Source organism: Alligator sinensis, unplaced genomic scaffold, assembly GCF_000455745.1.
Source record: "Alligator sinensis unplaced genomic scaffold, ASM45574v1 scaffold220_1, whole genome shotgun sequence".
NCBI classification, from domain to species: Eukaryota; Metazoa; Chordata; order Crocodylia; family Alligatoridae; genus Alligator; species Alligator sinensis.
This window is the reverse complement of record NW_005842136.1, coordinates 680,937-707,392: the sequence shown is the minus strand read 5'-3', so window position 1 is coordinate 707,392 and position 26,456 is coordinate 680,937. Positions and strand designations below refer to the sequence as shown.

At 44.7% G+C, this 26,456-nt stretch overlaps 1 protein-coding gene across 6 annotated transcripts in view; it reads right to left on the bottom strand.

The window, feature by feature from the left end:
* The window catches only part of FARS2 (phenylalanyl-tRNA synthetase 2, mitochondrial), a 424,763-nt gene that overhangs the window by 283,512 nt on the left and 114,795 nt on the right, over positions 1–26,456 (bottom strand). For all 6 annotated transcript variants that reach the window (XM_025205991.1, XM_025205989.1, XM_025205990.1 and 3 more), the window contains 2 exons: positions 11,305–11,464; positions 368–499 (listed from right to left, as the gene is read on the bottom strand). In XM_025205991.1, coding sequence (XP_025061776.1) covers positions 368–499; positions 11,305–11,464 — 292 coding nt within the window. The remainder of the gene's footprint in view (positions 1–367; positions 500–11,304; positions 11,465–26,456) is intronic.

Genomic DNA, 26,456 nt, shown 5'->3' with positions numbered 1-26,456 from the left:
CATTTTTAATCATAGCTGTATGAGTGTAGACTTCCACAGCAAGACAGGAAAATGTGACTTAATTCATTTAGCTTATCTTTTAAAATTAAAGTTCTATCCTTCCTGCACCCGCACCTGTAACTCCATGATTCCATAAAAATGACAGTTTCAAGTTTTCAGGCTCCTGCTCACTGATTAACTTGTTGCTCTGAAAACATAGTGTACAGTGTCTGCACTGCATCTGAAACCTGTCTGCTACTGCCGCTTGTTCGTAACAGAGATGTATTTATGTGCAGTGAGGGAAAAGGGGGCATTCCAGATTGTGAAAGTGATTGTGCTGGAAGTGCTTGCTAATAGAGATGTCAATGAAGCAGAGAAGTTTCCATACCTGAATTAACTAGCTGTTGCTCCATGACCCCGCAGCCCAAGATCTCTATCCATTCTCCTTGATACTTGATCTCCATCTCAAAAGAAGGGTGAGTAAACGGAAAGTAGCAGTCTACCCATCTGACTTCCAGTCCTGTACAGTTGTTTAAAAAACAGAAAACAAAAACGGGTAAGCATTTAAAAGGCTATCTTTCTGACCCACTGGAAAACTTGCCCTTCAGCTAATAACACCAATTACTGCAATCCAGAGAAAAGAAATAGCAAACAAATTAATTTACAATACTTACAGAAGGCAATCAATCTTGAAACTTGTGAAAAAAAAATGACCATGTCTTTTCTAATATGGAGAACAGTTTGTGCAATTCAGGCACCCTTTGAAACCAAATCAATCACTTGTCAAATCCCAGCAACCACTTGGCATAGAAGGAAAACAAGCCAAGATCCTGGGAAAGCAGGTAATTCTATTATCTTCTGTAATAAAAAATGACTAACAGTTCCTTGGAGATAATACTTATATTCTTCTTTTAGTTTATGATTTTATATTTTTAAGTGAGGACTTTGAGGAGGTATTTAGAGAAAAAAAACCTTCCTTCACTTCTCTTTATACACTGTTAGCCTGTTTCAAATATAAAGCTATTTTCTTGAGTTTGTGTATATGTATTTTATTAGGACACAGACACAGAGGTACAGACAAGATGCAGAGTGAGAGATCACATGATGCTGTAATGTTGTGTAGCATGGGTCTGCAATGACTTCATTACTCATATGTGATAAAGGCACAAGTGAGAGAGACATGCAATGCTGCCAACTGTTGAAATTTTGTTGTGACCCACACGGTACCTGATGTATTTCACAATCTTCAGCTCCTTGGGGTTTTGTGATTTTCAGCTTTCATTAAAAAAAAGTTTCAAGCCTTTATGGTTGCAGAAAAAATCTTGAAGAAATGGATTGTAAGATCTTAAGAGACAGATGAAAAATTTGAAGACCTGCTTCATGAGTTTTTGAAGGATCAACTGTGGCAATATTGTGTCTATCCCATTTCCAAACAATAAAATGTCTGTTGCATACCACATACTATCATGTTTTCTTTCAGTGCCACATTTTATGGAAAAAATATCTTAGACATTTATTTTTCTAATTAACGTGTGTCAGGGCTGAATTGACCTCAAGGCTGAATTTACATTTCCATTATAATTTCTCTTCCTCCACTTGTGCTATTTTATTAAGCATGTTGATTTTACATTAAAAATGCCCATGTTTTGTTTCAGCATAAATATATCTATTTCTGAGAAATTCTTCAAGTCCAACAACTTCCACAAATGCTCTAATGGAAGCGTTTGTTAAGAACATTGAGAAAAGCATCTCTTATTAATCAGACTAGAGACCTGTACCATCATCAAGGCCCTACAGTATCTGGCACTCCAGAAGTACAGTGAAGACAGTTTCCACCCAGAAGAGTTTACAACCTAGAGCTTCAATCCTACATTGCAATCAGCGTGGGTACCACATCCCATCCCCACACACTCCAGGGCAGGACTGGGGTTTGAAAAGAAAAAATAGTCAAGTAGTGGGATAAATGAGGTACCATCATTTGACAATGAAATGATACATAGAGAAATTAAAAGTGTACTAAGAAAGTAAAATAATGAAAGTTTGTTTTCTTTAAAGTAAAAAGCAAATATTACAGCATTAACCTAAGCTCCTAGTTGGCTGTTGCCTCTGAAGTCCTCCCTCATCCACACAAAACATGCTTTTCCCCAAGTTAAATGACGATTTCAGTTCAGGCTAGCTGACTGGTTTAGAACTGTAAGCTGAACCACAAAAGAGGCTTTGCCTTGGGCTGGCACCTATCCTTTTTACGGTAAGGACTAAGGTTAAACCACTTGAGTGCTGTGTGTCCTCTAGTGACTTCCCATAAGGACCACAGAGTTCTCCCATAATTCACTGGGAAAGAATCAAAATGACTTAGCTTACTGCAGCACAGAGAACCATAAGATGCAATCACAAAACCCCTAGCAACACAAAAGGTTAGCACAGCACTGGTAAAGACACAGTAACTTGGGTATGGCTTTGATGTGTGGCTGCTCACACAAGAGTTAAACAAACTTCAGACAAGGATGCTAAATCCCCAAGTTACCTTTGCAATGAAGACATACCCTAAGTGGCCTACCTAAAGTAACACAGGGGTCCAGGACAGGTCCACTCCCTACCCAATCTTCAGGATTGGGCTGGGGACAGCTCAGCAGTGGCATGACTGGGACAAGAGGCAGTTAGTGCCCCATCCCAAACATCACACTTCCTGCCGTGCATGTTTGGCCTACAGGAAGCACAATGTTTGGGATGTGGCATAAAATTCCTCCGAATCCAATTGTGCCATAATTTTAACATCTGTCAGGGGCCTGGGTGTTCCAAGGACACTCCTGTTGGAAGGTATATACTGTATAAAATGTAAAGCCACTAAAATACAACAAAAACTTTAAAACTCATCTGACATCCGGGTAATGTCAAGATTACATTACATTCTTAATTCAGGCATTCACAGCCTATCCTTCTATTTTGCATACATGTGTTGCAGGGCTGGAGCCTTCAGGGTGCTGAGTATTATGGGTGTGCGAAGCGGGCCCTATTCGATTCAAATTTGGCCCAAATCAGGGACAGTAATTTGATCTGTTGATTCAGATCACTGTCCCCAATTTGATTTGACCAAATTCAAATCTGAAGATTCAATGCTAATTTAGAGAATCAGCGATTCAGACACAGACACAGCTTTAAAAGTTTTTTCTACATGCCTTCCGGTAGCAGGTGTGTCTCGTGATTGCTGCAATGCTAAGGCACATGGAGTGTACCACAGGAGTGCGGGAGGGGAGGGAGGGGCCCTCCACATGCTTGGTGGCGAACCTGGAAGTGGACTGGAAGTACTTCCGGTCAACTTCTGGGTCTACCGGGGAGTGCGCTGGGGACCCCCTCAGGCCCCCCCCCTCCCCCCCGGCTCAGCGATAGGCTGCAGGGGGACCCTGGGTGCCCCTCCCAGACCCAGGAGGCACCAGTCGCTGAGCTGGGAGGTCGTGGGGGGCCCCCCGCATGCTCCTCAGCAGACCCAGAAGTGGACTGGAAGTGCTTCTGGTCCACTTTTGGGTCTGCTACTGAGTATGCTGGGGAGCCCCTCTGCTTCTGTGAGATGCTCCGTGCACTCCAGCATTGCAGCACTCACAAGCCCCTGCTACCTACAGGTATGTAGAAAAAACATTTAAAGCTGTCTCTATGTCCGAATTGCTGAATCTTTCTGAATCGATTCAGGGGTCCCGATTCAATTCAGAGAGATTAAAGGGTCCTCTGATTTGACTCGGATTCAGAGATTCGGCCACCAAATGGGGCTGAATCTCTGCCATATCGAATCAGGGACCAAAGCTTCATACAGCCCTATTGAGTATTACTAGCTTGACAGGCTTTAAGGAAAGCTTGGGCTGCTCACAGCACTTGATCCATGATCAAGCCCTACAACAAGGTCTCTCCTTGCACAATGTAAGAACATAGTTATACAGTATTTATTTAAAAACAGAAATCATTAGATGCCCAACTTCTGCCCAAAGCATAGAAGATACTGCCCATGCTGAGAAACTTTAAACACACAGGGCAAAATATGCTTTCAAAGAACAACCTGTGTAAAAATAAATACCCACCCCACCCCTCATTTTTAGCTCTCTCCTTCTTCCAGGGGTGGGGGATAAAGACAGTCTGCTGCTTCTCCTTCTGTATCTTCAGTAAGCTTTATTATATAACCCACAACTTTCTCAGACTCATGACAATTGGGTCCTATCCTAGTTTATAAATGGAAGCAGCTCACCTTCAGTATAATCTATCTGCTGTTTCCCTGTTCAGCTCGTTCCAGTTCCTCCAAGTGGCTTGCAGAAATGGCTGTCCCCTGAAGAAAAATGGGATAAACAACCTAGAAACAACCAACTACCTAACTGAAATCTCTCCAAATATCCCAGCCAGTATATTGCAGCGTCTATTAGATTCCACACAAGATGCTTTTCTTCTGCAACTATTCACAGGCAAAAACAAACTCTGGAAGCCCACACTAACCACTTTTGAAGCTGTAATCTTGAAAACTGTTTCTCCTTCATAGTCAACAAATTACTCAGAGACTTCTGAGCCCAGGAAAAAGAATCACACTTTCGTTTTCACTCATTACCTGCTGTAGACCAGGTGCCCACTTCCCATGACACTACAGACCTAAACCAGCAATATCCTTATGAAAAATTTGCCTAGCATCTCAACAGCAGTATTTCTCTCTTTTGATACATCCAAACTCCCAGAAGCATATGTTTCTGCTATCTTACCAGTACAGAAGTAAGCATATAACTTGACGTGGGTTTTTTAACATCCTTTATTAACAAAACATTCTATATGGTCATCCTGGTACTCCAGCAAGAAACTCTAAAATTAAACCTCTCTTTCACAGATTGTCGACAGAAGAACAAATGATTGGACACCCAAGGTATGATTTGAGTCACCTTGAGGACTGGTCAGACAATCACTGAAAAGGACACAAGTTCCATAGAACTGGCTGCAGTCTTACATCCTTGAATGGATTCTATTCTGCAAAGATCACTGCTTCTTTGTACAAGGGATAGGACATATTTTCCCTGACAACCTTGGGATTCCATTGCTGACAACTGTTTCCTTTTGTTTCATATCTGTATTCTGTTTCATCCGGGAACAAGATGAACATGAAAACAGCTTTCAGCCTGGCTTTTAGACAAAGAGTATTGCTTTTTAAAAGTCAAAAGTTCTGTAAGAGCTATGATAGAGCTGGGGAAGGACAACTAAAGAGAAGGTAAATGAATTAATATTATGTTTGTCTTTTCTAACAACTTTATTATTTAATTGAAAATGGACACATTAATGAAAACTGTTATTATAATAAAACTACAAGGTACCATAAACACTTAAGATATTGGGAAAGAGCTCACAAAGGTTAAAGTCTGGGCAGCAAATAAAATCAGAGTTGGCTTGGAAAATGCCAGTGCCAGCACCTGGGAAAGATAATCTGAAACAAAGATAATCAGTAAAAGAAAGGCTAGAAAGGAATAATGAAGAAAATGAGATACAACAGCAAAAAAAAAGACCAGGGAACTTTCACTTGTTACACAGAGGAACAAGTAATAAAGTAAGGACATTATAACATTTCTCTAGTTGCTTTGGTCAAAGCCCACTTTTGAAATAGTGTATCCAGCTCTGAATGCCTTTACACCAGAAACCTTTTAACAAACAATAATTCTTAGTAATCTGGAAGGGCCAACTGTATCGTAAGAAGAAAAATTCAGACAGCGTATTTTGTAGAGCTTGGTCAAAGATGAAAAGGAACCACAACAGCCCTCAAACATCTGATGAGTGCATATGCAGAGAGAAAGAAGTCATTATGTCACAACAGAGCACATACTGTAATTAAAAGTAATAATGGGAAATTAAGAAAAGGGAAATTTAGGGTGAAAGTCAGGAAAAGTTTGCTGACAGTAGGACTGAAAAGACATAGAAAGAACATCACTTGAGAAAAAATTAGAATTAGACAAAAAACAGCATTAAAGGACACAATGAAAGGAACTATCCTATGTGGTCAGGAATTTGAACAAGTAAATTAAATACTCAGTCTTTTTCCTCCTCTAATATCTATGTTGTTTTCCCAGTGGTAGACGAAGCCAGAAGAAAGATTCTGGAAAATAAAATCAAGACATCCTGTAGTCCAGGTCTGCCCAATGATATAAATACTCTCAGGTGCTGCTCTCCAAATTGCCCTGGCAACTGCTGCTACCAGAGCCTCCTGGCTTCCTCTCCCTCCTCCAGCTTGTACTTCCTGTCCCTGTGTCTAGGTAGCCTGGAGCTCTGGAATCCAGACCCTGCAAGACAGAGGAGCCTACATGGTGGCAGTGGGAGCTTGAGTCGATATGTTGTAGGTGAGCACAAGAGAGACCACGTAGCAGTGACAGAGGGGAGGGGGAAAAGGGAGGCCCATGTGGCAGGGGAAGTACATGGAGGGTGGAGAGCAAAGAAGACCTTTGCAAGGTGGGAAGGCAAGGCAGTGAAGCCCATGATGTGGGGGGTAATGGCACAGTGGAGCAGGGGAAAGCCTGTACAACAAGGGGGCATGCAGTGGGGGAGCAGAGGAACCTGTGCATTGTGTGGCCCCAGAGAAGCCTGTGGCCCATGCAGATGTGGGCCCTGCGGCATGCAGCCCAAGGTCTGTCTTGTGTCAGTATCATTTAATATCTTCATTTGGACAATGGGATTGAGTGAATGGTTAGTGAACTTGCACGTGATACCAGGTTGGGTGAAGTTGCAGACACTCTGAAGGACAGGGCTAAGGTCCAAAATAACTTGAATAGACTGGAAAAATGGTCCACAATTGATCAGATAAGATTCAGCAAGGACAAGTACAAAGTTCTGCCCTCGGGACAGAATAATTGCATGCACAAATACAGTATTGCAGAGAAGGAAGAAGGAAAGAAAAACCCTACAGAGAGGGGTTACAATAGGCCAAAAGCTGAATATAAGCCAAGAGCGTGCTCATTACAAAACAAGCCAACAGCATACTGAGTTGTATTAATAGAAGTGTCTCTTGTAAATCAATGGAAAAGATTCTTCTGCTCAATTTAACACTGGTAAGGATCTGGAGTACTCTGTCCAGTTTTGGACCAGCCACTTCAAAAGAATAAGGACAATTTGGAAAGAGCCTAGCACAGCGCAACAAAAATGCTGACAGGCCTGAGCAAAATGACTCATTTATGAGGAAAGGCTGAAAGACCTAGGAATGTTTAGTCAGGAGAAGAGAAGACTTAAAGAGGGATTTGATGTATTCCAAAACCTGAAGGCCGATTATAAAGAAGATGGAGATAGACTTCCCTCTGCCCATGATGGACAGAACTAGGAGTAACAGCTTCAAACTGCAGCAGAGAAAATTTAAGTTGAAGATTAAGAACTTTCTGACTATGAGTGTGGTCAAGTATTTGAACAGGCTACCTAGAAAAGTTGTGGAAACCCTGTCCCTGGTCTTTTTCAAGTGCAATTGGAAAAAGGCTTAACTGGGATGGTTTAGGGCCTTATTACACATTAATTTTAGGCATCTCCTGGAACTTCTAACCCCTGGATTGTCTACACTAACACCTAAAACTACTTTTAAGAACACTTCAGGCAGCTTAATGTTACACCCCCGCGGGGCAGGTTTATTGCTGATCTGTTACACAACTTGTGTTCCATTAATGTGTGGCCACTCCCTGAAGATAAGCCACCCAAGTTGCAGTTCTCCAGCATCCCAGGATGCAGTGTCCCCTTCCCTATCCTCCTGTTCTGTGTGGACAAACTTTCTATCCCCTAAACTTCACTGCCTTGGGGCAGTTCTGGCACTGAGCCAACTCCCCCTCTGACCCTCAGGAGTGCAACCCTGTGCAAACAGCCTGCAGAGCACATACTAGCTACCTAGGTTTCAAGGCATGATGAGTCCAGAGGTGAGGTTTCCTTGAACTGGTGCTTCCTTCCCAGGGCAGGGGCTCCCACCTCTCAGCCACCCCAGGAAGTACGACCAGTACTCCCCACATGCCAATCTCAAATCCCAATTTATTAAAACGTAAAACCTTTAATTTACTACTTCCTTGTTTCTTTAAAAAATTTTTTTTAGTTCTTTTTATTTTTATCCTTCAGTGGATCACTTCTTTCATTTTCCCACCCTTTCCCCACCCCCATTTCCCGTTCCACCTCCCATTTAATTATCCACCTCAACCCATTAACTCTCCACCTCCCAGCTTCATGTTCATGCCCCCTCCACTCAACCACCTCTCGCACAACCCCACCTAGAGCAGGGGTAGAAGCCTGTCCTGGTTTGCCACGATGTAGTGGCAACTCACAGCTGTAGTTCCTAGTCAGGACCCTGCTTGCCAGCCCTCCAGTGGCAAGTCACAGCTATGCAGGTGGTGGGAATAGTTGGAGAAGACTTTTAACCTTAAGGTGCAACTGCTCCAAACTCAAGCTAGCACTAACACGAATCAACATTTGAGCAGCTCAAACTGCAATGTGTAACAAGGCCCTTAGTCAGGGAGGATCCTGCCTCAAGCAGAAGGCTGGATTAGATGACCTCATGAGGTCCCTTCCAGCCATATTTTTCTATGATCCTATATATCCCTGACAACATATTGAGAGATTTGGCCGATTTCATAGCTTGTAAAGAATTAAGTGACTCATGAAACAAACTATTTTGTTTGTTTGTTTGTTTGGTAATTGAATGTGGAACCTTACAGCAGGGATTGGTAATATATGCTTTGTAGGCCAGATCTGCCTTGCAGACCAGGCAGGAAGTGGAGAGAAACAGCAACAGCAGCAGTCACTGAGTCAGAACACTGGCCCATTGCAGACCTAAGCTTAATTGTTTCAACCTGTAGCTCTGAAACACTGCCAACTGCTGTTTTAACATATAATTCTTTATTCACAACAAGTAGAAGGATCACACGATTTTTGTACAGAACAATAAAAAACTACAATCCATTTCTTATTCCAAATTAAAGAGCTTTGTGTTTCTGAGTTTGAAAAGTAAATTAAAAAAAAAACCCTCAAGCTCTATGGTAAAATAAAAATGAGTAAAAATGAAAGATAAAAGCTGGGACAGGAAGCATTTGCTTAATTGCATCAAACTGATCAAAGATCTTTCATGTTATGCCCGTATTATATATCTACACAATAAATTGCTCAGCATAGTTCTTGTTCTTTGGTATTACCCTAATTTGCTATATTGACAGCTAAAAAGAATGGGGGAGTGAAAAAGAATGTGCACATTCCCAGCAGTGAGAAAAAGGCCCTAATCATTATTACATTCCTAAGTACTTTATTATTTACTCATGCACACTTCCTGCTTTGCTCCCCCCAGATCCCCCAAAATTAGCCCTCTAAACTAGGGGTACACATCTTAAGCAGGAAAGATTATTTTTCTTCACTACAATAGAAACATGGAGAAGCAGTGCTGCAGGATAGCTGCCAGGTTCTCTTTTGAGCAGCAAACAGGAGAGGTAAAGACCAATGTTAATTCTTTCACAACTTCTCTCAAATTAGCAACGGGTTTTGGTTGAGCAGCCAAATGGGTAGCCAAAAACAGTAGCCAATTTGAGAGCAGCCATGAAAGGGTTAACACTAGACTTCAACTCTCCTGCTTGCTGTTCCAAAAAGAAGCTGGCAGACATTGTGCATTAGTGCTCCTCCATGAATAAAAGCCTGCTCTAGGCCATGACTCTGGAAAAATATTATTTTTTACATTCTGTCTTTCAAAAATAAGGTGCAGGTCTCATTTGGGGCATGTGGTATATGAGAAAATATAGTAAGCATTGTGCCTGTTTATTCATGGAAAAAACAAACCATCACAGAGAGGTGTTAGCAACAAAGGAAAGAAGGGTAAACTGCCAAAAGTTAGCTTTCATTTTCCTTGGAGTAAGAGCGTATATACGTCAGTACAGCAGACTAGCTGACACATGGTAAATCACGTTCCCCTTTCCCCTGCAGTAACTTTAAGCCAGCTGTGCTACCTTTTTATTTAAAAACACTTTGGGTAAAACTTTCAAATATACCTGAATGGTGCAAAAGACTAAATCCTATTGACAATATGTACCTTTAAGCTAAAGCACAACATGTCAGTCATCAATAACTTTTGAAAAAGCATTGTTAAATAAAACAAAACAATAAAAGCACTACAGAAATAAGAAGGTATCATCTTTCCCACCAGCTAACAAAATACTGGGGTGGTTTTTTAATCAATCTAGCATCTCTTCAACAGAAATATGAATCGGCTCAGCATCCTAGTCTTCTTGCCAGGAAATAAGAGCAAAGTACTAATTCTCACTCAGACAATTTACTTACTGAGCTACTGTAACAGGGACAAGTGTTTCTGAACATTTGATAAGTCACTATTACACATCCATGCAGCCATACCTATACCTATGAATGAATACACATACACATTGCCTTATAGGATCCAAACAACAAATTGTTCAGTGTAGTACAGTATCTAGTTAGTAAGCGTTTTCTGTCAGGGATCCTAAATCAGGCTAACCCTGGGCTAATTGTCTAGGTGACCACATTGGCCTGGGGTTTTGACAGACAGTTCTATCCCAGTTAATTAACTGGCTGGCTTCCTGATTGGCTGCTGGAAGTACAGTTACCCATTTAGTCCCATCTGTGGCAGCAGCCTCTAGGCCAGCCAATAGGACTGACTCAGCTCTACTCTGGTGAGCCTCCTGGTTCAGCTCTGTTCCTGGGCTCTAGGTTTGGATCTCCTCTTGGATCAGTTTCCTGGTTTCTGGACCCTGCTTCCTTAGCTCCTGGACTCTGGCTTGTGTTTTTTTTCCCCTGGGTTCTGGTCACTCGGTTGCAAGCTCTCCTGCACTCTGACCTGGCCTGTGTTTGGACTCTGCCTATGAATTGCCCATTGGAAACAGTAACTCATTCCTGCCCCCTGATGGGATTGGTAGCAAGTAACTACTAGGCCAGGCTGTCTACATCCCAATCCCTTATACTTTTTCTACTCGGGTATAGAGTTTAGTTTATTAAACTATGGGGAACTTTCCTCATATTTCATGGACAAAATAAGTAGCCTAACACATACATAGTGCACAATGCATAATTTATATGAAAAATACTGATTATAGCTTCACACTTTAGTTCTACTAAGGTTGAGGAGGAGTTTGACACAAATGATATTGAGACAAAAACCAGCACTTGAAAATACAATTTATTACAGGCTTATATATTTTTAATGCAGCTGTTTCACAGTATCCCATTTCTACCTTGGCTGTTACCTTTTTTTTTTAAACTTAAGTTGCAAAACCCTTCTTAAAAGCCCAGATTTCCACCAGCCAACCAAAAGCTTGGTGAAAAGGCCTAACATCACACTGCAATACCTACCATCACCAAAGAGATGATTTATGAGCTTTGTGAGCACCTGTTTCAGACTAAATTCCACCAGCTTTGCTGCCTCCATGGTGTGAGTCTCCTGCTTGTGTGCTGTGCGGTGTCCTTCCTCAAACAACTGGAAACTTTCTCCATCCTTGATGTTTCTAAACAGCTAGACAGACAAAGACAAAAACACAGAAATTGTTTAAACAGAACCAGAAAAATCCATGAAATTAAGTTTTAATCCATGGGGATTAAAACTGGGCAGCCACTAGTGTGGCTGCCCAGCCACACTAGTTCCACAGGTTCCACACACTCATGCCCCAGGTTTAATTTAGGTATAATTGTGAATGCCTTGAATTTTCTTGAATAATCTTTATTGGATCTTTATCTTTATGGATGGTGGTGCAGATAGATATTAGAAGAAACCCAGCCTGATTCTCAGAAACCAGCCTGAATTAGCAAAACCATCTCTACCTTGCAGATTTAGTACACTTGTAAATCCCAGAGAGCCAATCAACACTGCATCATACACATTTCTTTTCAGACTCCAGAGTAAAAGCAAACACTTTAAAAGATGTAGGTGAAGGCAAATAACTTGAAAAAAGAGTGCCTAGCTGACTATATATAACAGAATATTCCTGAAACTTCATAATATGTTCTATATACAATGTATTACAATAAGATGAACTACAAGAAGAACAGAAACATTCAGTCAACTAAACATTACAACTTATTTTTGTAAAGTTCACTTATAATTAATAGATGCATCTTCACATAAGCTTTACTGTGGAGCAGACTAATCAGCTCTGCAGTAAAGTGTCACTGTCTACACATATTAGGACACAGTAAATTAATTAACTCAGAGACAGTACTATTTTACAGTGGAGTAATTGGTTTTGGTGAAACATGTGCAGCTGGTGACCACAGATGTAAATTGAGCCCAGTCAACCCAGCTTGCCACGGGCCAGACTCCTGCATGCTGCCTAGCCACATGGCTCCTCTGCCCAGCCACACTAGTTCCACAGGTTCCACACACTCATGCCCCAGGCAGCCCCTTCATCAACCAAAGCCACCACCCAGAGCTCCCCCCACCCCCCCAACCCCGTGCCCAGGCCTGCTCCACCCCAGCTCAAATTGCTGCTGTCCCAGGTGAACATGTAGATGCTGCACCCAGGAACAGTTTACTCCGGCTCCAACTGCTCTGGAGTTTATTGCTGTGCATTAATTGCTCATGTAGATTCACCCACTAATTGCAGAAATCTATTCGTGCAGAAAATTCATGAAATCATTTATTTATTTCTAACAATGAAATAAACAAATATTTTTGGGGTAGGAGATTGATAATTATTTTTAAAAAATACTGAATTGCTTCAAAAGTTATAGCACTAAGAAGAATATGACAACAGAATATATAAATTCTAAAGACTATCCAAAAAGTTTTATATAAGAACCTTTACTATACCTTGAAAAAACTTTTCAAAACTGAATTGCTCTTAAATGAATTTAAGTTGTATAAATGAAGGGCTGTAAACTTTAACTTGTGGTTTCTTTCAACCCACTTGATTTTCCTTCAGGATCAAAAAACAAAATCTCTCTCTCAGAAAATGAAAATTGCTTCACTGTCTTTCCCCTCTCCACAAACTATATTGGGTAGATTCAATCAGACTTTAAAAAAAAAACATTTTGTGATCTATCTGGTCTACAACAGGCCTGGACCGAATGCAGAATGGACCAAGAACAACTGCTATAAGAGTTCAAGACAATGCAAGTGGAAGAGGTGATGATGGTTGACATTGTAGTTGTTGTTAAAAAAAAATGGTGTAATATACTTTATAAGGCAGACAAGGTTCTTTGGGTAGATGTGATATCTTTTATTAGACCAACTAACTAGTTGGAAAAATTGTTGTTTGCAAGCTTTCTGGCACAAACACCCTTCTTCGGGCATAAGGAGAGTCTGTTGGTGTTTGTATGCTCTCCTGGGTAGAACAGAAGTCGATAAGCTAAATGCAGGTCTGTGAAAATGCAAAAGCATGGCAGTGAGGATAAGAGGGAATGGGACACAATAGGTGTGTGACAGATGGGGTGGGGGGAAGTAGGAATGTGGAACTGGTGAGAGAATGTAGCTGGTAAAATACAGAGGTTACCTGGGGTTATCAGATGGTAGGCAGGTTATAACGTGCCATAAATCCAATGTCTATATTTAGTCCATGATTTTTTGTATCCAGTAGATTTATGAAGTGGAATGACATGAATTTATTAAATGAATCCATTGCAAATTCAATAACCATCACCCCTCCAACAGACTCTCCCTTGAATACTTCAGCAGCAACATTTCCTTTTTAGACACTATGATCAATATGCAGAATGGTAAAATATAAACCACCACACACAAGAAACCCACGGACCAACATACATATCTACACAGAACTAGCAATCATCCTAAACACACCAAGAAAGCTGTAATATACAGCCAAGCCCTCCAATACCACCAAATTTGCACTAAGGAAATCATACCTGCGATCGTGACCTCGCAAATCTCAAAAGGGCTTTCACCCAACAAGGGCACTCCTCCAGAGAGATAGATCATACTTTTGTAAGAGCCACCCAGATACCACATGAAGAATTGCTGCAGTACAAAAAGAAAATCCCCATGAATCGCACACCATTGGTTATGACATAACATCCTTCCCTGAAACTTTCAAAAAAAGCACCCAGTGCTGCATTGCACATACATCTAAAAATGTCCCAAAACACCAACAGATTCTCCTCATGCTTGAAGAAGGGTGTTTGTGCCTGAAAGCTTGCAAAGAACAATTTTTCCAAGTATTTAGTTGGCCTAATAAAAGATATCATATCTACTCAAAGAACCTTGTCTGCCTGTGTCCTTAGACCAACACAGTTACAATCAACAACTTTACATACTCTATAAAACATTCGAATGAACTGCTGCTGGCTTGCAAATGCAAGTCTAAATTAATCATTTTCTGTTACATTTCTCACAGGTCTAGCACTGAGTCCAAGTTCAATTACTGAGTAAATTAGCAGCCAAGATTGAACAAGCAAGAGAGAAAAAAAATGATTTAGTGCCACTTGAAGTGGTCTGATGTTACAAGTCAGTAAGCAACCTGGTTGTGATGCCAAGAACAGAGCCCAAGGTCATTCTGTGATCTTTATTTTCTTTTTCTATAATGAATTAAAGACAAAAGGAAAGCAAATGGCATATAAAATAAGTATTCATAACTCTAGCAAAGAAAACTGCACAAAGACAGAAACTTTAGAGAAAAGAATAGGGTCTATTTTTCATGCTCACTTGAAAGTTGGAAAAAACTTTTATGGCTGGCAGTATTTCTGTATTACCCTACCTTTTACATGAATGTACTTCTAGCTGCACAGACCAATCTCCTAAAACTCTGTGTAGAAAGCAAGATTCTCTTGCCTGCTATTACAGTGTACCATAGTTGTATGTATACATTTATACATTGTACTCTTATTTATACACAAAAAATGCATATATATATATATATATATTTTCATTTCTTGGTAACTAAAGATTTAAAACCTTTTTTTTCTTGCTTTCCCTGTCGTGCCTCCTCTGTCATTTCAGTGGGATTCTACAAAAAAGGGTATAGAATTCATCTGGCTTTATGGGCCAAATGTGGTTTTCTGGGCTGGTCTGTGAGCCAAATCAGGCAGCACCAGAACCAGTATACAGGGCCAGTCCAGTGGGGAACAAACATTCAGTGCACACCCTGCACCACCCCCTGTGTTTCATGCAGCACCCACAGCACCAGGTTCAGCCTATGTACCAAGCTGGCTCTGCATGCTGTATGCAGTGGACAGAGTCAGTTCAAGACCATGGACTGAATTCACAGGGCTCTAAGGGATAGCTCCAGCCTGTGGGCCACATGTTTGACAACGATATAAAATGAACTCTAGAGCTGTAGAACTAACAAATATAGCAAATAAAAGAAAACAAATGAAGGTCCAAAAATGCGGTTGGGAGGCAATATTTGTTGCCAATGAAAAATGAACTAAGGTTTTGTCTGTGCTAGGAAGGGTTTGCTGCGAGCTATACCAGTATAACTATCCTGGCGACCTTTTCTAATATAGAGACAGATTATAGTAGCCAAAAGAGTACTTCTGACTATATAAACTTATTACAGTCCCCAAGTGGAATAAGATATATTAGCAACAGAATTTAAATAAATAAATAAATAAATAAATAAATAATCACATCCTTGCCTGACAGGTATGTCATGTAGATCAGACCTCAGTATACTTCAAGATAGACAAGTAACCACAGCGTAAAAGCCCTATTGACCGGATACAGACATGCAGGTATGTGCAGTCTATGGCTCCGCAAACCTCTTTGCCATGCCACAATCTGCATGTATTGCTCATTAAACTGTGCATGGTGCTGCAAATTTGCAGTGGCGGGTCAAATTTTGTTACCGTTATTTTCCTGGTAGCAAAAAAAATCCCTGAAAAAAAAAGCGGCGCAAAGCACATCAAAGTGTCATGCACTGGGACAAATGCGAAGATGGGCGAGCAGGCAGCCCTGGCCGGCCTGCTTCCCCATCTCTGCGTGCTGTGGACCCCCCACGCTGAGGCACCCTGCACCCTATCCAGCCACTCCCCAGCAGGCTGGAGAGCAGTGTGCCTTGAGATGGGAGAGCAGGCAGCCTTGGACTGCCTGCTCCTCTGTCTCCAGGTGCAGTAGAGCCCCTGCACTGAGGCACATGGAGACAGGGGAGCAACCAGCCCAGGGCTGCCTGCTTCCCCATCTCAAGGCACACTGCACCCCAGCCAGCCATGGAGCAGTGGAAACACACTACATTTGCCCTGGTGCACGCCACTTTGATGTGCTTTGCACTTCTTTTTTTTTCAGGGTTTTGTTTTTCTATTGGGAAATTGCAGTAGCAAATTTTGCACCAGCAAATTTTGCAAATCAGCAGTGCTATGCATGGTTTAATGTGCAACACGTGCGGTTTGTGGCACCACAAACCACACGTCTACATGTCTGGATTTGGTCAATAAGACTTTTACATTATGGTTACTTCTCTATCAAGAACCACACTGAGTCCAGGGCTGCCTGCTCCCCCATGTCCACATGCCAGTCCCCGGCTGGCCGGGCCACAGGGTGCCTCAGCATGGGGGCTGCCTGCTGGTTAGCCCTGCACTGAGGCACCCTGTGCCCCAGCCAGCCCCCTGCAGCACGTGGAACAGTGAGACAATGCACCCCACTGCAAAGCACACAAGCAGGGTCGTGCATTACAGCAAAAAATAGTAGCACAAATTTGTGTTGCTGCAAGTGCACGCCCCTGCTTATGTGGACATGGGCACTGAGAGCAGCACTAATTACTACCTTTGTTGGCATCCTCCACAGAGGCCTGGTTTACAGATTTCTTGAACTAGTAATTGTTGTACCAGTATGATTCTTACTTTGAAAGTGGTTGCACCAGTATAAAAGATGCTTTATACCACTACAGTATATTTCTTCTCTCAGAGGAATAAAGTTACAGCAGTATAAATATTTTTTATCTTGGTACACCTGTGTCCAAGATAAGATTATTGTGCCACTTACCTGTGAGTGAAGCTAAGGTTTGAACAGGATGAAGACAAACCTTCAGAGTCCCAACCTGTTTAGTACCTAATTCTAAATTGCTACCACAGAAAGCTTTTCCAAATGGAGGGATGTTAGCAATTTCACATAAAGTGTTAGCACATCTAAGCAGCAGCAATTTTGTCTGTATTTACTACCAAATGCTGTTTAAGGAAGAAAGAGTCAAAGCGTTTCCTAACTGATATTAAAGTGCCAACTTTTGATTTACCAACTTTGACAAATATCTCTATAAATAAGGAAACAGTTATACTCAAAATCCACTTACGAATATCAAACCATTTTCATATATTTTTAATGTTCTACAGCACATACACTGATGGATTAGCAATGACATTTATCTTGTGTTGGTGCATCAAGAAGAGAACTTACTGCCACCCCTACCAGTCTCTGACACAGCAAAACTTGTAAGATCATGCCCCAGCTCCAGCACTGACAGTCAGTGAAGAGCTACACAAGCCAGTTGTTAATAATGGAATACTCTTTCCTGTTTACTGACTAGCTGTTTGCTTGGGGTGAAAGAAACAAAAATTATATCAGACAGCAAGTCTGCTCAGCTTTCTTCTTAATCTCTGTAACCTTCAGTCTTCATTCCAACAAAGACAGCAAACAAATTTTATTTCTATTTTTTAAAATCTACCCAAGCTGTTTCTGCAAACATTATGTAATCAGCCTGTTTTAAAGGAAGATGGCAAACATTTCATGGAGTGACAATGAAAAAGTTACCATACAAAGGGATGCCAGCTTCATAATGCTGGATTACAGAAGGCAGGACGGAGACTTACTTTACAGACTTAACTGAACCAGAGATGCATAAACTTTTGTTAGCCAGAGCCAACTTCATCAGGTTCTGCTTCTGTACTTCGTTTCTTTAAACAAATGATTGTTTCAAAATACACCTGTAGAAGAAATATGCTTTTTCTTCCCTGACTTAAGTATTGCATTACCTCTGAATTTATACTGAAATATGCACTTTCATTTCTGATCTGACTGGAAAAGACAGAGCAAGAGAAAGTTTGAAATCTTTATTTTATTTAAAGAGGTCTGTCCAAGGCTCTATGCACCCTGGCAGGATGGGGAGACAAACTAGCTACCACAAGACAGAAGAGGATCATGGGCTTTGCTACACATCAACTGCTCTAATCCTATGGAAGAGGAAATCAAAACCTGCGGTAGTTTAGCCCATTTTCATTGAGCCCTCCTTTCACAGGGGCTAACCTACCCTGGTTTTTCCTTTCATATGCCTTGGGGCAAGAATGTACACACAAGCTGTTAACATGGAGTAGAAGACACATGGGAAAGTTCCACTCCCTTTTACCTCTGGTTTGTCCACCCATATCCTAATATAATCAAACATAATTACACATCATTAATTAAACCCCAGCAGCACTGAAATAGTTTGCAAGGAAACTATGCCAGCCAGCCAGCCGCCTACCCTCTTCCTCACGTAGGAAGCCCATCCTCACTTTTTCCAGCAATTGTATCAAACAAGTGTTCTTTACAACATGCCTGGAAAAATCACCAAATTTTAGCTATTTCAGAGTAAAGGAAGCTGAGATCAGGAGCCTGTACAAAGAACACTCTCCCAAGCACAGCCTCTTCTTTCCAACAAGAATGATCCATTTGTGGCAGTATGGCGTGAGGGATGCCTGTTGAGGCAGGCCAGATGCAGGTGATTTAGGACTGTACAGGTCAGAACCAGCAGTGAGCAGAACCTGGAGCACTGGTATTCCATGCTCCCGGTGAGATGTCCTGCTCAATGAACAGGTCATTGTGTTTTGCACCAGCTGCTGTCTCCAAGTAGTTCTAAGAAAAGATCACAATCTCCTAACTAGATATAGATAGTAAACATCTGCAGCTAGGGATCTAATACTATGGGTAGATCTAGAATTTTGCAAAGTGAGGTGTATCATCATATATAAAACAACACATTTTTCTCCATGTAAAAATAAACTAGAAACTTTATTAACTTCTAGGGGCCTAGGGCTGTGGAATTCCAGCATGTTGGAGAAGACAGCATATTTGTGTATAGGTGCTCATTTAGTGTTGTTAAACAGTAGGAAGAAAAAAGTGTCCCGGACTAGCATATGGTATTCCATGTGGTTTCCATGTGATTTCCAAATCTTAAATTGTTTTGATAGTATAGACAAAGATTTTTATCATCTGTCTACAGAACATCCTACTCCTAAGGACACAGAAACTTCTTCTGGAATGCTCACATTTAGCATTAATACCAATAGACACAGTTAACATTAGCTGTGTTTCATCCTTTCCTCTTTGCAGTCTCTGTTCTATGACTTTGAAAAAAAGAGACATGCACAAAAGCCAACACTGAGGAAGGCCTTTTACACCAACAGATAAGCCTGAACTCAAAGATGAAGTGGTACAAAACTCCACCCAAACAGCAATTCACATATTTCAATTTCTCCACTGTAATACATTGAAAACTTAGAACATTTTCACATGAGATGCTAACTCTGCCATGTAGAAATGTGAATTTCACAGACAACCAGGTGATGAGAAAAAAAAATTGAATCTTTCAAACAGTAGGGGTCTCTCTATTGAGAAAATATAAATGCCTGATAGCCCTTTTTTCTATGGAAAAAAATATTTTTTCCCCAAACATGGAAGGGGAGGAAATTCTGAATCAGAGAAATGAACTGTGCTGCTTCAAACTTGCTACTTTCAGGGCATTTCTACATAAAAGCAGGTAGCAAATTTATGCACAATTATTTATTGCACAGTTACACACATGTAGACGTGACCTGGGAGAAAGTTTGCTCCAGGGTCAGCCCTGCCACTCAGGGCCAGCTTGAGGCTAGGGAGCCTCTCCTGCCAGGGCTGGGCTGTTTCTATGGCAGCCCCTGCCTCAAGACTATAAAAGTCTGCAGACACTCAGAGCCTGGGGCACACCAGCAGGGAGTGTGAGGCTACTCCAAGCCCCTGTGTTCCCACAGACCAGCTGAGGGCAAACCGCAAATCAGCTGCCCTAGCCTGCCTGCACCCCAGCGTGGCTGCCAGGCCCATGCTGTCCAGGCCTGTGAGCTGATCCAGGCTGATGAAGACTCCAGCCAGGCCTGCCAGCCTCCAGACCCAGCTGTAGGCATCTTCTGGCTGCCAGGGCCAGCTCAACCTGCCTGCAGACCACTCCCAGCAGCCTGCCCTGAGTTTGCAAGTGCTATGGGGCATTGCCTCTGCCATGCGGCTGTCAGTGCCATGCCGGGCTCCTGTGCTGGGCACTGCTGCAGGTAGCTGTCCAAGCCTGGCAGCACAGAGACAGCTGCACAGGGGCCCAGAGAGCTTGTGAGGGACCCATGATGGCATCCTTCTCAGCCGTGCCCATGCCCACCACATGGGACCCCAAATGGTCCATGGAGGAGACTGGTGACCTCGTGGCACTGGGAGGCGAGGTGGAGGTGCAGCCCGAGTTCAAGCAGGTCAAGCTCTCTAATGCCCGCATCTATGAAGGGCTTTCAGCCCAGATGTGGGAGCATGGGCATGACTGATCAGTGCAGCAGTGATGCATAAAGGTCAAGGCCTTGTGAGCACAGTGATTTTCCATTACTGACTACAACGATCAGTTGAGGAGTGCCAGTAAGTCCATACCCTTTATGTAGCTGCTGACAGACATCCTTGCACCCTGGGACCCAGCCCACAGCCATGCTATCTACAACAGTACAAGTGGCCTGCCCGAGCTGCTGACCTAGCCTGGTACCGTCAGTGACACATTACTGGGAGAGGACCCCTAGGGCTTGCAGCAGCCCATCGCTCCAGGCTGTACCCTCCACCAGCAGCTCAGAGAGCTTGGGCCAGCACCTGCCCCGACAACTCCACAGCCCCAGCCCTGTGGCCAGTCATGACACTGCCAGCCAGCAGCAGTGCCAGTTTCTCCCGGGGGGGTGGGGGGGAGCGCGGGGGTAGAGGCCCTGGCCATATGCCCACCTGTCACACCCCACCGTCCAAGGACATTGCCCGGAGTTGCACACCGTCACCGACAGCCATGATCATGGGCAATCATCAGCCATGCCAGCCAGACCATATGGTAAACCCCACTCTGGGTGGATGGCCCTCCCCACTCCAGCCCTCTACCCCCAGCCCCTGCCCCACCTCCTCACCCAGATGACACGCACTCCCCTGGCCCTGGGTTCCCTGCCTACAGCATGCAGGAAGGTGGGACACAGTGCCAAACTTTATTGAGTAGTCCATGCCCCCACAGCTAGGTGGGCACGGGCTTCTCACATGCCAAGGAACATGTCAATGCTGGCAGTGATGTCCTCAGCTACAAGGGGTGGGGACATGTAGTGCAGTCACAGGTAGCCCTCCAGGCAGCAGCAAAGGTTGCAGGCTAACTCAGGCTTGCCCCCCATGCCGTCGCAGCTCAGGGTCCCGTACCAGGTATACAGGTGCACCCAATAGCACCATGGCCAGCAGCAGCAGCAGAGGATAGCAGGTTGGGCACCCCCTGGTCCACACAAACAGCTCCTTGTGCACCACCTGGAGCACATGCAGCAAGGGCACGCTTGGAGCATAGCAGCGGTGTGGGCGGGGCGGGGGCTGGCCCCAAGTGTGCCTCCCCAAAGACCCTTGCAGGGAAGGCAGGGGCACAGGAGACTCCTCATCCCTCACCTGGGAGCCCCGCTCTCCCTGTGTTAGGGTAGCTTGTCACTTTTAACTTTAGTTGCACCTGCTTGAGTGGTGAATTATATATAGCATTATTTGAACTTTGATTTTATATTCAGCCTTATTTAACCATTGCTTACTTTTTTGTATAGCCTTATTATTTGCACTTTTCTTCTGCATTTAGCCTTGAGCTCACCTTCACAGGCAGCTTATGTTCCAGCGTTATCAACATAGGCATGTGAAATGTAAGCCTTGTTACCAGCTCAAATTAACTGAACTTGGCACTAACCAACCAAGTCAGAGGGATGACATAATTGGATATCTTAATACAGAGTTATAAGAGGGGACCAATTAGACAGTGCCCAATGGCAGAGCCCTTGGAATTTCCAGAGTTGACAGACAGACCAAATTAGAAATCTGGGGCATGCCCTAATTAAGACACTGGTAAAAGACCAAATTAAGGTGTGTGCATGTGATGGGTTTGTTGGAACAAAGGAATATGCTGACAGATTAAAAACATGAACAAGGAAACCAATGATCACAGGGAAACCAATCAATGGTACCTGGAAATGAAAAGTCTGAGGAGTAAAGTTAAAGAAAAAGCATAAAAGAGAGGCAAGAAGGAAGTTGGGTGTGCGTCACCATCCAAAAACATCTGGACTGAAAAACAGCTATTACTCACAGAGGACCACCTTCTACTTACAGGAACTGATCGGCCACCTTTTCTGTGCAGTAGAATATCATCTGGGATTGGGTGAGACCATTTAATTACGTGTTGTTCTCTCTCTATGTAGAAGTTATTAAGATAACATTTAATATATTAATAAAAGTTAGATTTTAGTTAAGTTGAACTGTGTGAGGTGTATTCTACATTAAACTCCAGGCTGATTATGCTCTGGTGATCCTTTAGTGCCATGGGTGCGTAACACCCAAGCCCGGGCACCGTGCACTGGGTGGCAGTGCAGCAGAGTGGTTGGCGTGTAGAAGGAGGAGGGGGAGCAGGATCTGGAGCCACAGCAGCAGCTACTGCGAGGACCCTGGCCTGTCCCGCCCTGGAAATCAGGTGGAGGAGGCAGGCTGCCCATGGCCAGCACCCAGTGGCCTGCTGGCCCCAGGTGGTTGCTCAGCCAGTAGCCACCTGGGCCCAGGCCTGCCAAGCCGACTTACCATGGTCCTTGGCTATCTGTGCACACCTGACCTCCATCTGAGGCTGGGCAATGCACAGCCCCTGCTACAGAGCATCTTATGTATGAAATGTTGCAAATTCTCACAAACAGCTTTTGTCTCATGGTTCCACAGGGCCTGCAGCTGCAAGTGGGAGTGAAGCCACCCTTGGCGGCTGGGGTGTGGCCTCAGGATTGCCACTGCTCACAGCCGGAACCCTGCAGATGCGCCAGCTCTGCCAGAGGAGGACCCTCCTCCTGGACCAACTAGTCACAGCATCGGAGGACCTGCTAGGGGACGTTTGGGACTGGTGGGAGGAGGACGTGGCCCACCAGGACAGGTGCTGGGTGGAGGATGTTACCTGCGAGGAGGCGCAGGACCAGTGCAAGGAGGTGCGGAACTGGGAGCACCAGGAGGGCTGGGCACAGCCCCTGGCTCTTGAATGTGAGCAGATGGAGGCACTGCAGGAACAGGATGCCATCCTGACCTGGCCAGTGCAGGCCATGTACTATGACTCCCAGGTGCTGGACACCATTCTGACCCTGGGAGTCACCTTTGTGTCACCCGCTACCCAGACCCCAACCCTAGCCTCACCTACCTGTTGGAAAGCACCCAGGAGACCCTTGCCTGGGCCTGGGAGGAGGTCCTGCACCACCTCCAGCAGCCAAGAGCCCCTGGCCTGGCCTCTGCCCTGGGTGCCTCACCACCCAGCCCCACTATCTGGGCCCAGCCTTGCTGCTTGCCCAGCTCCACATGGGTGCACAGCCAGAGCTGCCTGCAATGGGGCCAGGGCTGCACACGAGTCTTGCTGGCCCTGGACACCACCTGACAAAGGCAGGGCCACTCATGGTGGGGGGTGGGGCACCCGCCACCATCACCCCAGGTAAGCCCCTCCCCCTGCCACACTTGCCAGAGCATGTGTACCCACAGGAGAGTGGCCAGAGGTGAGGGTGTTGGTTGCATGTCCCCGGGCTCTACCCCCTAGTCACTCCCACCCCAGGATAAAACACAAAGTATATTATACATAGTTTTCACAGGGAAGAAGCTTTTTCATTGTTGGTGGGTGGGGTGAGGGTGGAGGGGAGCTGTCTATTGGAAAGGGAGGGGGAGAGAGGCTCTGGCTGATGTGATGGAATAAAAACTTATTCTTCTGAAGCACATCTTCAGTGAGTGTGGTAACTGGGAGGAGCAGGGGGGGAGGGGACATGGGTGGTGATGCAGGTGGGCAGTGCAGCCAGCACCTCCCACACCCAGTGCCCTGGCCTCTGGTGGTGGATGGATGGCTCTCCTGGGGCCTCAGCCAGGGGGGCCTACCACTGCAGGTGGTGCTCTTGCTACCAGGCATCCTCCACACATTGCACCCTCTCTACCCAGACCTCATGGAAAAGCTCTCCCTGGGCCTCACAGGTATTATACACCATGCAGGCTATGACAATGACCCAGTGGAGGTTGTCTTTGGGAAGCTCCAGGTGGGCAGTGAAGGTGCGTCAGCATCCCATGAGATGGCCAAAGATACACTCCACCAGGGAACAGATCCAGCCCAGGCATCAGTTAAAGTAGATCTGGCGGGAGTCCAGCTGGACAGCATAGGGCCACATGAGCCAAGGCAAGAGTGGATAGGCGGGTTCCCTGATGAGGAGAGGCAGGACCACCATGGCATTCAGCTGTAGTTCTGGCACATCTAGTGCGAAGCCCAGGAAAAAACCAACCTATTAAATGGGTACTTTGCGTCGGTCTTTCACCATGCCCACTACGGGACAGGGAGGTCCGAACAAGGGAGATCCCTTGCCCTCCATCAATGCGGACCTCATTAAGGAACACCTTGAGAGGCTGGATACCTTCAAGTCAGCTGGACCTGAGAGTCTACACCCCAGGGTACTGAAGGAACTGGCATGCATCATAGCCCAGCCTCTGGCACAGATCTTTGAGAACTCCTGGCGCTCTGGTGTAGTGCCCAAAGACTGGAAGAAGGCCAATGTAGTGCCATTCTTCAAGAAAGGGAGGAAAGTGGATCCGGCAAACTATAGGCCCATCAGCCTAACCTCTATCCCAGGGAAGGTCTTAGAAAAGTTTATTAAAGAGGCCATCCTTAATGGACTGGCCGACACCAACATCCTGAGGGATAGCCAGCAGGGGTTTGTAGCGGGTAAGTCTTGCTTGACAAATCTCATTTCCTTTTATGACCAGGTGACCTATCACCTAGACAAGAGAGAAGAGATTGATGTCATATATCTTGACTTCAAACACCCAGAGGGTGGTAACTGACGGAAGTCAATCATCATGGTGCCCTGTGACCAGTGGGATCCCCCAAGGCTCTGTCCTTGGACCCATATTGTTCAACATCTTCATTAATGATGTGGGCATTGGAGTTAGAAGTGGACTGGCCAAGTTCGCCGATGACACCAAACTTTGGGGCAAGGCATCCACACCTGAAGACAGGAGGGTGATCCAGGCAGACCTGGACAGGCTCAGCAAATGGGCGGGTGAGAACCTGATGGTGTTTAACACTGAAAAATGCAAGGTTCTCCACCATGGGAGGAAAAACCTGCAGCATCCTTATAGGCTCAGCAGTGTTACGCTGGCTAGTACTACAGAAGAAAGACTTGGGGGTCATCATTGACCACAAGATGAACATGAGCCTGCAATGCGATGCTGTGGCTAGTAAAGCGACCAAAATGCTGGCTTGCATCCATAGATGCTTCTCAGGCAAATCCTGGGACGTCGTTCTCCCCTTACACTCGGCCTTGGTGAGACAGCAGCTGGAGTACTGCATCCAGTTTTGGGCCCCACAATTCAAAAAGGATGTGGAGAAGCTTGAGAGAGTCCAGAGAAGAGCTACGCACATGGTCAGAGGTCAGGAAAACAGACCTTATGACGACAGGCTGAGATCTATGGGGCTCTTTAGCCGGGAAAAGTGCAGGCTCAGGGGTAATCTGATGTCCACCAATAAGTTTATCAGGGGTGACCATAATTATCTGGAGGGACGTTTGTTCACAAGAGCACCCCAGGGGATGACGAGGTCGAACGGTTATAAACTACTGCAAGACCGTTTCAGGCTGGACATAAGAAAGAATTTCTTTACTGTCTGAGCCCCCAAGGTCTGGAACAGCCTGCCATCGGAGGTGGTCCAAGCACCTTCATTGAACACCATCAAGAGTAAACTGGATGCTTATTTTGCTTGGATCCTATGACCCCAGCTGACTTCCTGCCCTTCGGGCAGGGGGCTGGACTCAATGATCTTCCGAGGTCCCTTCCAGCCTAACGTCTATGAAATCTATGAAATCTACGAAGCATTCACTCTCCACCAGGCCTGGCAGGCCAAATTTACTGAAGATGTGGGCATCATGGGCACTGCCCACCCAGCTAGCATTCATGTGCATGAAGACCCCATGGTGGTCCACAATGGCCTGAAGCACAATGGCCTGTAGTAGGGGCTATCTTCATGGGGCAGGCAGGTGACGAGGATGTGGGTCTTGTCAAGGGCCCTGACACACTAAGGAAATCCCAAAGCATGGAACCCTGCCAGCACCACCAGGGGGTCATGCACATGGAGCACAGTGTCCCCCAACACATCTTCAAGGGCTCTGCACACCTCCAAGACTGCCTCCCCACTGGTGGCCTTGCACAAACCAAACAAGTGGCCAATGTACTGCAGACTGGTGGGTGTGGCCAGCTTAAGCAGGCAAGGGCCGGCCAGGTGTCTGTCAGGAGGAGAAGCTGCATGCCAGTGTGCTGCCACTCCAGGTGGGGCCGGAGC